This window comes from Symphalangus syndactylus, chromosome 21 (assembly GCF_028878055.3).
Source record: "Symphalangus syndactylus isolate Jambi chromosome 21, NHGRI_mSymSyn1-v2.1_pri, whole genome shotgun sequence".
NCBI classification, from domain to species: Eukaryota; Metazoa; Chordata; class Mammalia; order Primates; family Hylobatidae; genus Symphalangus; species Symphalangus syndactylus.
The window spans coordinates 49419898-49438040 of NC_072443.2; the positions used below are offsets into that span (position 1 = coordinate 49419898).

The following is an 18143-nucleotide window of genomic DNA, read 5'->3' on the forward strand; positions in this document are numbered from 1 at the left end:
AAAGATTTACCTAGATTTTTTGGTGATTTTTATAATAATAAAAATTTGGGACCAACCTCAATGTCCAAATAAAGGGAAATGTTTAAATAAAAGATGGAAAATGTATTTCATAGAATATTATGCAGTCATTAAAATGTTTTATCAATGACATGAGAAAATGAATATATTTAATTTAAAAAGCAGGACACAAAACTATATGTATTATTAATTCTAATTTTATAAGGCGAAAAGTATGAACATACACACAGAAAAAGTATAAAATATTAAACTATATATATATATATATATGGATGCAGGCATTACAGAAGCTTTCATTTTCTGCTTTGTACTTTTCTAGTTTTCCAAATATTTGTTAAGAAATATTTAAAATCGCCAGGCACGGCGGCTCATGCCTGTAATCCCATCACTTTGGGAGGCCGAGGTGGGTGGATCATCAGAGGTCAGGAGTTTGAGACCAGCCTAACCAACATGGTGAAACCCCCCATCTCTACTAACAATACAAAAATTAGCTGGGTGTGGTGGCATGGTGGCAGGTGCCGTAATCCCAGCTACTCGTGAGTCTGAGGCAGGAGACTCACTTGAACCTGGGAGGCAGAGGTTGCAGTGAGCTGAGATAGCGCCATTGCACTCCAGCCTAGACGACACAGTGAGACTCCATCTCAAAAAAAAAGAAAAGAAAGCAAACGAAAATAAATATTTAAAATCAGAAAAAAATAATTTAAAAAGAGAATTTACATTAGTTCAGAGATATACTCCTCCCATCCCCCCAAGAAGCATTCTGGAACACTCTAGGAATTGGAGCAAAAAAGTAACATAATATTTTAAACTTAGAGTTAATATATTTATCTAGGGTTCCTAAATTTAAGATTGTAATTTGATATTAAAAATTATAAAACAGGCACTTGACCTTCACGTGCCTGCTTGGGTTTCTTCCAAGCGAACTTTCCTTTCTTTCCTGTTCTAAAATCTTTTAAAATAAACTTTTGTTTCTGCTTGGAAAAAAAAAAAAAAATATATATATATATATATATATAAAATAATTTTTCTACTTACCTTCTCCAACCATTGTCACGCCTATTGACATGCCTAAGAACTTGCTCTTAGTCCAGACATGCGCATTTACACACATCTTCCTCTCTGTACATTCTGCATAAAATCCTGAGACTGGAGGATGATGAGAAACCTGCTCAGCAACAAATCTGACTGTGTAACAGTCTGATCCCACCTGGTTCAAAGACTCCTCTGATAAAGGAGCATGATTTGTGACTCCCTGGGTGGAAGAACTGCTAAAAACACTGGATGCTACCTCGCTTTTTGGCATCTTCCAGGAACAGTGAAATGTTTCTCCAATGATAGGATTGTATGGTTTTTTAGCAATGGCTCCCTTACGGCCTTCATGAAATGAGGTAAGGTAGTACTCAACAAAGCGAATCATTCTGTCCTCAGCTGTGGCTCCATTCGTGATGGCTATAAATAGGTCTGGATGAGACATAAAGTCTGCATACATTTCCAGCAAGGAACGCTTCTCTAGGATAAATGTAGGAAGCACCACCTAAAACAACAATCAATGAAAGAGGGGAAATTTAATCCATGTGTAGCATATTTGTAGACAACTATTCTCTCTCTGAAAACATTTCATTCTAGATAGGTATTAACAAAGTCACAAAGAAAAAGTATTTAGTCACATTAAAAAATAAGCATTCTTGGCCAGGCGCAGTGGCTCATGCCTATAATCACAGCACTTTGGGAGGCCAAGTTGGGAGGATTGTTTCAGCACAGGAGTTCGGAACCGGCCGAGGCAACATAGTAGAACCGTGTCTCTACAAAAGATACAAAATTAGCTGGGCATGGTGCCTTGTGCCTGTAGTCCCAGCTGCTCAGGAGGCTGAGGTGGGAGGATCACTTGAGCCTGGGAGGTCGAGGCTACAGTGAGCCATGACTGTGCCACTGCACTTGTACCTGAGCAACAGAGTGAGACCCTATCTTAACCAAAAAAAAAAAAAAAAAGCATTCTTAAAAGGAAACACAAATCTGCCGAAGACTAAACATAAATTCAAGAGGGTCAGAAGAAACTTCAAAAAAATCCTCAAACTTCTAGACTGGATGAAAGTTATCACCAGGGAAATGACGTTAAAACTCAAAGTAAACGTTAGCCATGCCTTTGCTTCTTTCCTATGTTAAAATTAAATCGTAGATGAATGACCAAGACATGAGAAGAGTCAATAAATGTCATTCCCTGAGAACAGACTAAAGAGGTCACAGACCAAAGCAAAAACTGCAGCATATATTTAATCTTAAGCGCAAGAGAACTATTTCCAATAAGAGAACTTTTTATATTTAAAACTAGGTAAGTGTAAGAAAGATTAAATATTTTACTTAAAGCAGAGTTGGGAGAGGCACTGCAAAATGGTTTAAACGTCTGAGAAAGCAAAATCTGGCAATATTTTTCAAAAGCCCTAAGATGTTCTTACCCATTTAGCCTAGTACTTATTATTCCAAGAATCTAGCCTTAGGGAATAAATAATGAATGAAGGAAAAGCAATGTGAAAAAATAATTATAACAACCTGCATTTTAAACTATGGTTCTAGCCAACTGAAGTAGGGAACTTTCAACTTTCATTTAATTGACTATTATAGTCATTTAAAAAGATGGTTTTGAAGATGATACAAATAATACAAAAGACAGTGGATGTTGCAGGTTCAGCTGGTGAATTGAACATATGCATCTTAATTTCACTTTCTGTCGAAATTCCACTGAAATTAAATTAACTTCATATAAAGACAAACCCAGAGATACCAGGAAAGTAGACAAAACACAACAAAATTTTGAGAGTTCCTAACTAGAAAGCTGAAACTTAGGCAGTAAGTCACAATACGCACAGATTCCTAAAAAGGCTCAGGAGCTAATAGCACTAGGTACCTCTGGATCTGGGGATTCACAGAAATGATAAAATAAAAATAACTGAGTAAAATCTGTATGGAAAGCAATTAGATGCCTAACTCAAACCCTCAGCTCCACACTGTTAGTAACTACCCTCTTGGACCTCAAAGTCTAGAGGTTTAGCCTCTGGATAAACAAGGTGGTCTATTCTCTAGACTGGAGAATAGTAAGGAATTCTAAAGAGTGGATACCAAGTGATATACAACAAGGGCATTTAATAACTCCATATAAACTAAATGTTAGCTATTAACACTCTCTCTCATGCAGCCTTCTTCTCCTTTTTAACTCCTTTTGGACTCACCAAGTATGAGATGAAATGGCCCATCCAGATTATGGGACAATGAAAAACACAGGCACCACCTACGTGTTAAAGCTTAAAATCAGATTTTAGTTTCCCTAAACTTAATTGTGAGCAGAAAAGAAATACTGATCTCTGAGAAAACCTCTAACTAGGAATATAAAGAACAAAATAAAGAAACAGATGTGGAGGAAACAGAAACCTCAAAGGAGGGGAAAAAACAAAAATAAAAAATAATATCTTCAGAGAATTAAGAAGATACTATATACATACAAGGATGCTTTTTAAAAAAATCAGAAAATTTAAAAACATTACAATAATTAAAAGTCAAAAGAAGAGTTAAAAGATAAAAGGCGAGGAAATCTCCCAAAACACAGAAGACAGACAAAGAAAGAAAAAGAAAAGTATGAGAGAAAAATAAAAGACCAGACCAGGAAGTTCAATGGCCATATAATAAGGATTTCAGAGAAAACAAACAAAAAAAAATAGAAGAAAGAAAAATCATTGTGATAGTTAATATTGAGTGTCAACTTGATTGGATTGAAGGATGCAAAGTACGGTTCTGGGGTGCGTCTGTGAGGGTGTTGCCAAAGGGGATTAACACTTGAGTCAGTGGACTGGGAGAGGCAGACCTACCCTCAATCTGTGTGGGCACCATCTAATCAGCTGCTAGGATAAAAGCTGGCAGGGGAACACGGAAGGACTAGACTTGCTGAGTCTTCTGGCCTACACCTTTCTCCCGTGCTGGATGCTTCCTGCCCTTGAACATCGGACTCCAAGTTCTTCGCTTTTGGACTCTTGGACCTTCAACCACAGACTGAAAGCTGCACTGCTGGCTTCCCTACTTTTGAGGTTTGGGGACTTGGACTGGATTCCTTGCTCCTCAGTTTGCAGATGGCCTATTATGGGACTTTACCTTGTGACTGTGTGAGTCAATATTCCTTAATAAACTCCCCTTTATATATATACATCTATCCTATTATTTCCGTCCTTCTAGGAACCCTAATACAACGATCAAAGAAATAATTCAAGAAAATTTCAGAGAACTCAAAAACATGAGTTGTCACACTGAAAAGGCCCACCAAGTGCCCAGATACAATGGATAAAAGAAACCCACATCAATGTCACAATACCAAGACATGATCAAGAGAAGATTCTAAACAATTTTGGAGAGAAAAACATATGAAACAAGTCACAAACAAAAGATCAGGAATCAGAATGACTTCAGTCTTTTCATTAGAACCCTGTAGCATGGAGATATTATTTTTTTTTTTTTTTTTTTTTTTTTTTGAGATGGAGTCTCGCTCTGTCACCCAGGCTGGAGTGCAGTGGCGTCATCTCAGCTCACTGCAACCTCCACCTCCCAGGTTCAAGTGATTCCTGTGCCTCAGCCTCCTGAGTGGCTGGGATTACAGGCATGTGCCACCATGCCTGGCTAATTTTTGTACTTTTAGTAGAGGGGATTTCGCCATGTTGGCCAGGCTGGTTTCGAACTCCTGGCCTCAAGTGATCTGCCTGCTTTGGCCTCCCAAAGTGCTGGGATTACAGGCGTGAGCCACCGCACCTGGCCACATGTAACAAATTCTACCTAAACCAGCAATGAAACATGAGGGAAACACAGACATTTCAAACACACATTTTCACATTTGCTTCTTACAAATCTTTCTGAGAAATTAATGGAGGATAAATTCCAACGAAATGAGAGGCAACCAAGAAAGAAGAAATGGATACAGTAAACAGACTTAGCCAAAGAGAAAGCTAAAGGAAATCCTGGTCCAGATTAGAGTGATGTGACTCAAGAGACAGACATACTGAAGACTGTCATCCACACGCTTCATGCTGCCACTGTATCATCTTTTCAAACCTGAGGATAAAATAGCCTAGTGAAACTGATCCCAAGGGTATCTGTATTTGGCTTGTGTTGACTATCTGCTGGTGAAGTTCTTACTCTCCTCTCCACGTTCTGCTGTCTGGATTGGCTGAAGATGCTCATTTCCCCGACAGAAGCCTTCTGACTTCAATCTATTCCTGAGAGTTGGAGGTAGGTCACAGTATGCTTTGAAACTGAAAATACTGAGCAGCTCACTCCCCTAGTCCACATTCCTCCTGTAGCTGACTCACACCAAATGCTCTAGGATGTATATTTTACAGGACTCACAACTTTGCCTTATAATTTCACAAGAAAGGGCTCTGCTAAACTTTCTCAATAACTTATAAAAAGCTAAAGCCAGAGACTCAAATGTTGAACTTGTCTTTTTCTGGGAGCTGCTTTCTACAAATGGTAACACAGTCCTTTCCTTATGCTAAGCTTATGTTAGCTATTCATTTTTTCCTAAACATCATTATGGAGTACAAAAAAGCAGTAAAACTATAGCAAAAAGTCAAGGATAATTAACACACAAATCAAGTAAATTGTTTTATGGAGGAAAAAGTAGAGGACTATAAATTAGAGGGGAACTCAGAGATTCCAAGTTCAGGCAATGTTCTATAACTTAATGTCAGAGGTAGATACGTGGGTATTCATTTTATCTTTTTTCTTTGAATGTTTGTATGTATTCCATTCAGTCTTCTGTGTGTTTAACACATTTCATACACACAAAAATTAACTGAAAAAAGGAAGTAAAACAAAATTGTACATAAACTATGACAATGTGAAGAAAGATAAAAGTGAGAGCTCTATTATGTTAGGGTAGTGAAACGATAGATTTTCTTTGGTTTTCTAAAATTTTCTGTGTTTATACTAATTTCATAATATTATTTAAAAAGAAACAAAATGAACAGTAGGAAAATGCATATTACTTATTCACAACATGAAGGCTAGGACCATGGTTATCTTATTTGTTCCTGTCCCAAGACCTAGCACAGTGTCTGGAATATAACAGGGGCCCAGTAAATATTTGTTAATTAAGTGTTATTGTTAGATAAGAGGTAGCTGTGACTGCAGTTTAGTCACCAGGCTCTTTATTTTTATTTATTTGTTTATTTTTTGAGACAGAATCTAGCTCTGTTGCCCAGGCTAGAGTGCAGTGGCACAACCTCAGCTTACTGTAACCTCTGCCTCCTGGGTTCAAGCGGTTCTCCTGCCTCAACCTCCCAAGCAGCTGAGATTACAGGCGTGCACTTCCACGCTTGGCTAATTTCTTTGTTTTTAGTAGAGACAGGGTTTCACCATGTTGGCCAGGCTGGTCTCCAACTCCTGGCTTCAAGTGATCCACCTGCCTCAGCTTCCCAAAGTGTTGGAATTACAGGCATGAGCCATGGCGCCCAGCCACCAGGCTCTTTAATACTGCCTGAAAAGTATCATTCCATTAAATGTTGTATAGATGTTCTTAATTTGTGGTTGGTTAATATTAATGTAATATATGTGTAACACATACAACTTTTTTTTTTGAGACAGGGTCTCACTCCGTTGACCAGGCTGGCTGGCAGTGGCACAATCTTGGCTCACTGCAACCTCCACTTCCCAGGTTCAAGCAATTCTTGTATCTCAGCCACATGGTAGTGCACCACCATGCCTGGCTAATTTTTGTATTTTTTGGTACAGACAGGGTTTCACCATGTTGGCTAGGCTGGTCTCGAACTCTTGGGCTCATGTAATCTACCTGCCTTGGCCTCCTAAAGTGCTGAGATTATTGGCATGAGCCACCACACCCAGCCACATACAACTTTTTAATCAACAAGGTACAAATGTGGAGAAAGTATAGTATATGCAGTTATTCATGCCATGAGAGAACTTCTACCATGTGGATTACTATCATGCACACTTTTTTCAAATGCTCTTATGCCTCATAAACCTCAATGCTGTTCTTGTGCCTTATAAATACAAATCTACTCAGGGACTGCAAACACCATGCTAACTAATACCAAACAACCCCTTCAGAAGACTATTCATTTTTAACCAATTTCACAACTATGAGGTCTTTTCTGAACCATTAATATGAAAATATTTCTAGAACAGAAATGATTCCCAGTTGAAATACTGAAGCTATATAAATAATGAAAGCTTTATGGGTTTCTTTATTAATTCCTAAAATGTCTGCTTCTTATGATTTCTATTTAAGTTATATTTTCAGATGAACAGTTCGTTGGAAACAATGTTTTAAATCTACCTTCAATGGCATCAAAAAAATCTCCAATTGACATCTACCTCCTAAAGTCAATTTCGAAATTCGATACTAATGCAAAATTGTTTCATCAGTAATTCAAAGTAAATAATCCTACAGTAATAAATATTTGACATATATAGGTTTTGAACTTGATTGGCTTTTTAAATTAATGTCATGGATTAATTGTTAACACAAATTAAGGCACACTAGTTAAACTGGGAACAGAGAAAACTGGCCTAAAATTAAAAACTATAGATTAGTGCTTCTAAAACTTTAATGTATATATGAATCATCAGGGCTCTTATTAAAATGCAGATTCTGGTCCACTAAGTCTGGGACTGGGGCCTGAGATTCTGCATTCCTAACAAGTTTCCAGGTGATGGTGATGCTACTGGTCTTCAGATCACACTTAAAGAAGCAAAGCTTTTGGCCAGGAATCTGCAAACTGTAGTCTTTGGGTTAAATCTGACCTCCTGTTTTAGTAAATGAAGTTTTGTTGGAATACAGCCATGCCCAACCCAGTATATTGTCTATGGCTGCTTTTATACTACAAAGGCAGAGTTGAATAGCTACAACAGAGATCTATGTCCACATAGCTGCAAATATTTACTGTCTGGCCCTTTACAGAAAAAGTCTGCAGACTCCTGTTATAGATAATACCCCAAATGTATGATCCGCATGTGGGAAGTAAGTGAAGTGTCAATGCCTTTCACAGTTTTGTAGGATTACATAATTTTCTCTACAGTTTCCAGTATAGTATACCAATGGACTCCTTTAATTTTGTTCTGAAACTCAAGGACAACTGGTATTTCTTGCCAGACAACTTCCTGCTGCACAAGAAAGCCAGAAAGCCTTTTTTTTTTTTTTTTAGTGATGGAGTCTCACTCTGTTGCCCAGACTGGAGCACAGTGGCACAATCTCAGCTCACTGCAACCTCCACCACCCAGGATCAAGTGATCCTCCCACCTCAGCTTCCCAAGTTGCTGGACTACAGGCCACCATGCCCGGCTAATTTTTGTGTTTTTAGTAGAGACGGGGTTTCACCACATTGGCCAGGCTGGTCCCAAACTCCTGACCTCAAGTGATCCACCCACCTCGGCCATCTCCTGAGATGGGGTTTTGCCATGTTGGCCAGGCTGGTCTTGAACTCCTGACCTAAAGTGATCTGCCTGCTTCAGCCTCCTGAGTTGGGGTTTCACCACGTTAGTCTTGAACTTCTGACCTCAAGTGATCCACTTGTCTCGGCCTCCTGAGACGGGTTTCACCTCGACCTCCCGAGGAGAGTGGATCATTTGAGATCAGGAGTTCAAGGCCACCTTGATTACAGGCATGAGCCACTGTGCCTGGCCAAGAAAGCCATTTTTTATGAAAATAAAAAATGCTGATCAGGAGACTAAAAAAAAATAATAATAAAAAATAAAAATCACAAAAAATAAAAAGACCGGCCAGGTGCGGTGGCTCATGCCTGTAATCCCAGCTCTTTGGGAGGCCGAGGTAGGAGGATCACGAGGTCAGGAGCTCAAGACCCGCCTGGCCAACATGGTGAAACCCCATCTCTACCAAAAATACAAAAAATTAGCTGGGCGTGGTGGTGGGCGCCTGTAATCCCAGCTACCCAGGAGGCTGAGGCAAGAGAATCACTTGAACCCAGGAAGCGGAGGTTGCAGTGAGCCGAGATCACACCATTGCACTCCAGCCTGGGCAACAAGAGCAAAACTCCATCTCAAAAAAAAATTTAAATTTAAATTTAAAAAGTAAATAAGTAAAAAGTCCTGACATAAACATGAACAATTACTGGTACAGCCCTTAACCATCTCCATAGCCAGCTTATGCCATTACTTACTCTCGTTAAGTCCATGCCCAGCTTAAGCTGTGACAAGAGATGTAGGATGACACTACGTTGTTCTTCTACAGCTCCCAGGTCATCCTCTTTGCTGTCACATGTATCTTCTATCTCATCATCTGCATTTATTTCTTCAGGCTCCTTGATGGAAAACAAAGCAAAAGTCTAGTATTTTAACTACCTATTCGTATCCATTGAGGACAAAAGAATAAATATCAGACTTGAAGACATTTGTATTTGACCTAAGTGAATCTGAGTAAGGGCAAAAATCTTTCAGAAATACAACTTTTTGGCCATGGTATAAATTTCCTTCAGAGAGCCCCATTATTGTTGATATTGAACATATTGCAGTTTTGCCACATATATCACATAGGAACTATTTTTCTTTTTTGGGGGGAAAATAGAATTTTTCAAAAGGAGTGAAGAATGTCTCCTCCAGCCTCCAGAGTTGCTGGGATTACAGGCGTGCACCACTGCATCCAGCTCACTTCTGTATTTTTAGTAGAGATGGAGTTTCACCATGTTGGCCAGGATGGTCTCAAGCTCCTGATCTCGAGTGATCCACCCGCCTTGGCCTCTCAAATTGCTGGGATTACAGGCGCCCACCACCATGCCCGGTCCCTTAATTGCTTTTTTCTTTTTGAAACAGGGTCTTGCTCTGTTGCCTGGGCTGGAGTGCAGTGGTGTTAGCTCCACCTCCTGGGTTCAAGCGATTCTCCTGCCTCACCCTCTCAAGTAACTGGGATTACAGGCACACTCCACCACACCTGGCTACTTTTTGTATTTTTAGTAGAGATGAGGTTTCGCCATGTTGGCCAGGCTGGTCTCAAATTCCTGACCTCAAGTGATCCACCTGCCTTGGCCTCCCAAAGTGCTGGGATTATAGGCATAAGCCACCACACCCGGCCCCTTAATTGTTTTTTATACACATTTATAATCACATAACCTCCTCTCATGTAAAATTTACATGTTTATAATTATACTAAACCTTTTTTCTCAAAAGACTCTTTCTTCCTAATTTTCCTTTGTGAATGACAATACAATTTTATCTAACCATTCAGGCTCAAAAACTTGGGACCTGACTTGATCCAACCCTATATCCAGTGAGTCACAAATCCAATTGATTTTTCATTTGAAATGCACATAATCTATTCATTTGCCTTCATGTCTACTTCCATATCCTTCAATTCACATTTTATTCCAAAGTGTATCATGTACCTATCTTCTTTTTTTTTTTTTTTTTTGAGACAGAGTCTCGCTCTGTCACCCAGGCTGGAGTGCAGTGGCGCAATCTCGGCTCACTGTAAGCTCAGCCTCCCGGGTTCACGCCATTCTCCTGCCTCAGCCTCTCCGAGTAGCTGGGACTACAGGCGCCTGCCACCACGCCCGGCTAATTTTTTGTATTTTTTTAGTAGAGATGGTGTTTCACCGTGGTCTCGATCTCCTGACCTCGTGATCCGCCCGCCTCGGCCTCCCAAAGTGCTGGGATTACAAGTGTGAGCCACTGCGCCCAGCCCGTACCTATCTTCTTAAACATAGTACATTCTTCCCCATGATCATGACGCTATTGTCATTAAGATTAAACCCTTCTGCATTATTTTTATGTTATTTGGAGGCACAATTTACACTGCATTCTACGGAGCAGTGCTCCTAGAAGTTTCATTCCACAGAGTACAACATGAATAGTGCCATTCAGAGTTGTAAAATCCAAAAACATTGTGATCATTTTCCATAAGCCAGGTGTTCTACTAAATTCATTTTATCCTCATAAAGATCTTACAAGGTAGTATTATCCCTACCTTACCGATGAGGAAGTTGAAGCTAAGAGTGGTTAATTAATTGGTCCACATGTTAGTGAATGGCATATCCTGGGTTCAAAATTACCAGGCAAGCTTTCTCTTCAATAAACACACATGCCTTAGGATCCTTGCTAGTGTCAGTCCTTCATCTTGAGATTCCCATTCTCCTCCTCCTCCCTTCAAATCCTGTCTCCTTTCAAAGCCCAATTCCAATCCCACTTTCTCCCCAAAGCATTCCTCATGTACCCGACTCAATATGTCTTCTTCCTTTCTCTGAATGCCCCTATCCCAATAGCCTACATGGTATCAATTAAGAAAAAAAGTATATTGCTTTATATTATCATCTCATCATTTTAGTGTGTATGTTGTGACTCCAAGCAGATTATGTCTCTTCAGTGAAAAACCTGTATCTTCTAATTTTTGCCTCTCCTTTAATTCTTAGCATTGTACTTGCCATATACTAAGCTTAATAAATGCTTACTAACTGCTGATTCTACAAATGAGCTAGTCAAACAGCTATAGAGAAAAAAGCATTTTATACATTATTGTTTCTTCTTCTCCCCTGCCAACCGTTGCCTGCAATGCCTGCCTTATCAAGCCAAAACTTTTGCCAACTTTGGAAGTCCCTATGCCATACATTTATTTTAAGAAGTAATTTACGAATATATAAAGTAACATAAACTATGCATTACTTTTGACTCAGTAATGCTACTTAATATAACTTAAAGAGATAACCTAAAAAAATATATAGAAGGCCGGGTGCGGTGGCTCACACCTGTAATCCCAGCACTTTGGGAGGCCGAGGCGGGCAGATCACCCGAGGTCCAGAGTTCGAGACCAGCCTGACCAACATGGAGAAACCCCATCTCTACTAAAAATACAAAATTAGCAGGGCATGGTGGCACATGCCTGTAATCCCAGCCACTAGGGAGGTTGAGACAGGAGAATCACTTGAACCCCGGAGGCGGAGGTTGCGGTGAGCTGAGATCTTGCCATTGCACTCCAGCCTGGGCAATAAGAGCAAAACTCCGTCTCAAAAAAAAAAAGAAGGAGAAAAAGTTGGAAACAAGATAATAAAGTGTTATTTATAATTTAAAAAAAACCCTCCAAACAATCTAGATATTCAACAATAGGGACATTAACTCAATAGACTATTTCAACCTTTAATTATACAGACCAGTACAACATAGGAAAATGCTTACCAAGCAAAAATAGCTTAGAATAACAGATGTGAACACAAAAGGCAAAAAAATCAATATGATTTCTTACAGTGGTAGATTATGAATAGAATAAAACACTTCAGCTTCTAAGAAATGTGAAATAATAGTTTATAAAAATAGAAACCCTAAGATTATGTGCTATTTTAAGTAGGGTAATACTTGAAACAACCGGCTTGGTAAAGTGATTACTATGAAAAAGACTTAACTTTAAATATTATAAACAATAATAAATAATGTTAAGATAATGGGTTAAGAAACATAAGAGATAAACATTGTGCAAATCTCATTAAGTAAGTTGTTTTCTAGAAAAAGAAAAACATAAATTTCAATTTTTAAAATGTATTTTTATCAAGCAAAAGTAAACTAAAAGTTAAAAGGGCATATAATTTAACTTGGAAAATTCAACAAGTTTAATATAAGAGACCTCTTTAAAAACAATGCAGTTCGAAATGTTTTAGAATCTTCAAGAGTGTTGCTCAGGTGTTAAGTTGATGTGCATGCCCTGACAATGAAAAGAAAACTCACCCTTTGTCAGTGATACCTAATTTTTCACATCAAAACCATATTTTTATATTACCTTACCCTTGCTAATAGTCCAGATTCTGCAACAGGCTGCTCTTCTGGGACTGCCACCGGCTTACTTTGCTCAGTTGCAAAGGGCTGGTCAGCTCCATTTTTATAGTGGTTTGATAAAGATATCTTTGGTTCTAACCACTCGATTGTCGTTCCTGATGGAGTAAGAGAAAACTTTCGCTGAAACTTGCTCATAATCCAGAAAGTTCGGCAGATGTGGATTTTAACAATTTTGTTTTGAGCCTACAAGCCTAAAAGCAATTAAACCTGTTAAGAGACCCTGCAAGACAGCCACTTATATCTCATTAGCATGAGCACCATGATTGGGTATTTTATAACACAGCAACTTGCAACTTGATATCAGATACTATTTAAAAGAAATCAACCCTGAATAGGACTGAATTTACTTCTTGGACAAGTCTGTGAATCACGAAGTATATTCCCAACCTAACAGTTGATTTGCTGTCTTTGTCCCTCTACTGATTAAAAAGTATGCAATTAGGCTTTAGAGAGGCACAGCTACAGGAGGAGTCTGGGACTGTGAAACAGTAAGATTTGTTTCAATTTGGGATTGAGTCTTACTCTCAGCAACAATTGTCTAACCAATCAAAATAATCCCCTGGGTCTAATTTAAGAATTGCAAATACATGTCCTTTTTTGAAATTATTTTTTAAAAGCCCCATACAACTTAAAGACTCTTCTACTGAATAAATAATAACTGACCCAGTGAAGACAGTGGTCACATTTGGAGACCTGTCATCTTCTCGGTTAATGATTCAAATGTCTCTTGTTACCCTCAACTAGCTTAACAAAGTGAATTCTATGCCTAATCAATAATGGAAAATGTTCCATTTGATTTCAGCGGCTGATCTGGGTTTCACAGAAGCTTGGTTATAGAGTGCTATAATAAGGGATGCTCAGACTACTGCAGCAGAAATGTAGGAGTAGGAAATGTATTGTCTTTTTTTTTTTTTTTTTTTTTTTTGCGACAGAGTCTCGCTCTATTGCCCATGCTGGAGTGCAGTGGTGTGATCTCAGCTCACTGCAACCTCCACCTCCCAGGTTTAAGTGATTCTCCTGCCTCAGCCTCCCGGGTAGCTGGGACTACAAGTGCTCACCACCATGCTTGGCTAATTTTTGTATTTTTAGTAGAGACGGAGTTTCACCATGTTGGCCAGGCTGGTCTTGAACTCCTGACCTCAGACAATCTGCCTGCCTTGGCATCCCAAAGTGCTGAGATTACAGGCGTGAGCCACCATGCCCCACCACAAATGAAATTTAGTATTTAATTAATCAAGTATTTATTGAGCATCTAATATCTAGCACTGTGTTGACATACTTTTAAAAAATTAAGTAAGCCTGGGCAACACAGACAGACTCCATCTCTACAAAAACTAAAAGGAATTAGCCAGCCATGGTGGCATGTGCCTGTAGTCCTAGCTACTCGGGGGGCTAAAGCAGGAGAATAGCATGAGCCTGGGAGGTTGAGCTGCAATGAGCCATGATGGCGCCACTGCACTCCGTCCTGGGCAACAGAGTGAGAAAAAATAAAAAATAAAAAATATATAATATACTGTCTTAAAAATAAGCAAATAATTAACTAGTATAAACTGGAAACAAAACTGTTTCATTTGACTGAGAATTATGATTACCAACACTAGAATTAACCCAAATTTCATAGCTAAGCCTAACTCATGTTCAACACAGGGATATAGTTAAGTAAACCAAAATACATTTGTCTCCTCAAAGGAATATAAATACTAAGCAAATTTATCAATAGCTTATGATTGGAAAACATTTTTGATATAAAGTGAAAAAAGATACAAACATATTTTCCAACAACAGGGCAAAAGAAACAAAAACTAAGAAGAAAAAAGAGAAAACCTGGGATGGGGAGAATACTAATGTATCAATAGTGATGGTTTCTGGTTAGTAGGACAATGCATATTTTTTGTTTCTTCTTTTGACTCTACAGTATTTTCTATAAGGAGTATGTTGCTTTGTAAGAAGAGAAAATTTACATTGAACTACTTACAATTCCTACAAGTCATGAATTCACGTTCACAACTCACAATTTAGACTCTTCTAAATCACTTTGGAATGCCCCTTCCTCTATCTCTCACTCCTAAACTATGAATGCCCTTTCCTCTACCTCTCACTCCTAAACTAATCGGTCTTTGCAGCTTCTCTATGCCTTTCTCAGAACTGTTTCTACCAGCCATTCAGCTACTCTCCCAGTTTGTTCCTTTTGGTAGTAGCACCATATGCATTATCTTTTTTTTTGCTTCAGCCATTCAGCTATTCTTCCACAGTTTGTTCCTTTTGGTAGTAGCGCCCTACACATTATTATTATTATTTTTGAGATGGAGTCTCATTCTTGTCACCCAGGCTGGAGCGCAGTGGCATGATCTCGGCTCACTACACCCTCCGCCTCCCGGGTTCAAGCGATTCTCCTGCCTCAGCTTCCCGAGTAGCTGGGATTACAGGCGCCTGCCACCACGCCCAGCTAATTTTTGTACTTTTAGTAGAGACGGGGTTTCACCATGTTGGCCAGGCTGCTCTCGAACTCCTAACCTTAGGTGATCTGCTTGCCTTGGCTGCCCAAAGTGCTGAGATTACAGGTGTGAGCCACCGCGCCTGGCCCCTACACATTATTTTATACTTACTATTTACATATTTCTTCCCTAAGTGGACTATGAATTTTTTAAGAGGAACATACATAACTGATTGGCCTCTCTCAATATTGCCCTAACCTACCATCTACAATTGCCATTAAAAACAGTTTGTTGGTCAGAATTGTTGAATTTAGGCACACGTGAGGATGAGGTCCATCCTATATCCATCTGACTAAGGAAAACTGTCTCCTGAGCAGAGACTCTACGTTTCTAAAATACCTTTCTTTTATAAGTAAGGTGAATTAGTTAAATAAGAGAACAATGAGATATAAGGTATTAAGTTACTATCATCACTAGCATTATTAAGTTATTGCTCATACAATGTGATGAGCAACTTATTTATAGAAAGACTCATTTTTTGTAGTCCCGTGCAATAACATTTCCCTAGCACAATTAATTTCAACAAATAGGTGTTCTCAAATAGTGGACATATATATATGTCCATATACACTTTTTTTTTAATGGGGTCTTATTCTGTCACCCAGGCTGGAGTGTGGTGGTGGGGTCATAGCTTACTGCAGCCTTGGACTCCTGGGCTCCAGGGATCCTCCTGCCTCAGCCTCCCAAGTAGCTGAGATTACAGGCATGAGCCACCTTGCCTAGCTACACATTATTTTTCAAACTGAAAAGTGACTGATAGACTTTTATATACTTGAAAATAATGACAGTGGACTAAGCCAAAACTCAAAAAATAATGTCAAGGTTTCTACTTTAGTCAACTGGAAGAACAGATGGACAGTGATGCCACCAATTTTAACAGAAATATAGGAAATACACATTTTGAGTTCAGTTTTTGACATGTTGAGCTTGAGGTATCTTCAGGAATGTTCAATTAGACATCAGTCCTAAAATCATTTTAGATTCAAAAAAATGACACAATCATTAAGAATTTGTATAACATCAGCATGATAATTAAAAACCAACAGGCTCTGGTTTTCTTTTCCTTTTTTTAAATTAAGATTTTCTGAAATTAGAATTACAACAAATGCAGTCCTTTCCATGTGTTGGCCTTCATTGTGAAGCCCTATCTTTAATCGACAACTTACCTGAAGGCAATGAGCCCTTCTGATGTGATGCATGCTGTAACTGGAGAATATGAAAGCAGTCATTTAAGCAGTTCATAGTTGCCATGGAAGTAGCTTTGAGCATTAAGAGATCCTGGTCCAAGGAACTAAGATGGCCAGAAGTAGGAAGGCATTCAATTCGTCTAATTAAGTCTCTTTGTTGTCCTTCAGCATGAGACATCATCTAAGGAAAAAACAGTTCTGTGGGTCCTACTCATGATTTCTGTAAAACATGTATACATACAGTTGCCATTTTAATTACCAGATTCAGCTTCTGAGCCATTTTTAAAGATCTACTAGGCCAGGCATGGTGGCTCACACCTGTAATCCCGGCATTTTGGGAGGCTGAGGTGGGAAGATAACTTGAGCCCAGGAGTTCAAGACCGGCCTAGGCAACATAGCAGACCCCATCTCTAAACAAAATTTTAAAAATTAGTTAGGCATGGTGGCACATGCCTGCAGTCCCAGCTACTTGGGAGGCTCAAGTGGGAGGATCACTTGAGCCCAGGAGGTTGAGGCTGCAGTGAGCCATGATCACACCACTGAACTACAGCCTGGGCGAAAGAGTAAAACCCCTTCTAAAAAAACAACAAAAAAAGACATATTAGGCCATATTAGGCTTTTTAAAAGTTTGGCTATTTTCATTTAATGGTGCTTATCAATTGGGCAAAAGATTGTTATCTAAGGCACCTCCAATTTTTCTTTGGAAGCAACACAACTTAAAAGACCTGGCACTTTTTATTAGGAGTAATCCCAGCACTTTGGGAGGCCAAGGCGGGCAGATCATGAGGTCAGGAGATTGAGACCATCCTGGCTAACACGGTGAAACCCTGTCTCTACCAAAAATACAAAAAATTAGCCGGGCATGGTGGCAGGCGCTTGTAGTCTCACCTACTCGGGAGGCTGCGGCAGGAGAATGGCGTGAACCTGGGAGACGGAGCTTGCAGTGAGCCAAGATCGTGCCACTGCATTCCAGCCTGGGCAATAGAGTGAGACTATGTCTCAAAAAGAAAAAAAAAAGGAGTATTAAGCCATCGAGTTATCAGAAAGATTCTAGAAGATCCTTAACAGGAGAATCAAATACTTCATTCCAAAGTTAAATTAAGTTCCAGTCTGGGCTCTCAACTACTTACTTCTTATACCTTTGGTCAGGCTGAATTTGAACCTACTATGAGTACATAATGGCTTTCCTGCTTCCTCTTTCCTAACCAAACTTTCTGGTTCTGTTATGCTGATTTTGGACCAAGTACTGGATGCAAGCTTTTCAGTTTAAAAGATTTTAATACACTCTGCTTTTATTAGGAGCATTGCCCAGCTTTCCTAACAGAACCCATTGAGGGTAACAATGATTGATGAGCAAGCCAATTTTTTAGAGGGAAACTGAATTTATGATGCTTAAGACTTTCAGTTGTGAGCAGAAGGGTCTCTAATAGACCATCCTTTGGACACTAGTTTAATTCACATAGAAACTCTATATAGTGGACAGACTCTTTTAGCTTTCAGAGGCTCTGTTCCAGGTGACTTTTTTTTTTCTTTTTTTGAGATAGGGTCTCACTCTGTTGCCTAGGCTGGAATGCAGTGGTGCAATCATGGCTCACTGCAGCCTTGACTTCCCAGGCTCTGA

General features: G+C 39.2%; 1 protein-coding gene across 1 annotated transcript in view; it reads right to left on the reverse strand.

Annotated features, from left to right (window-relative positions):
- Positions 1-18143, reverse strand: part of OSBPL11 (oxysterol binding protein like 11) — a 71473-nt gene that overhangs the window by 23859 nt on the left and 29471 nt on the right. Inside the window, exons 6-9 of the mRNA XM_055260236.2 lie at positions 16502-16703; positions 12790-12935; positions 9189-9329; positions 1054-1552 (exon numbers count right to left, since the gene is read on the reverse strand). Of these exons, the coding sequence (XP_055116211.2) occupies positions 1054-1552; positions 9189-9329; positions 12790-12935; positions 16502-16703 (988 nt within the window). The remainder of the gene's footprint in view (positions 1-1053; positions 1553-9188; positions 9330-12789; positions 12936-16501; positions 16704-18143) is intronic.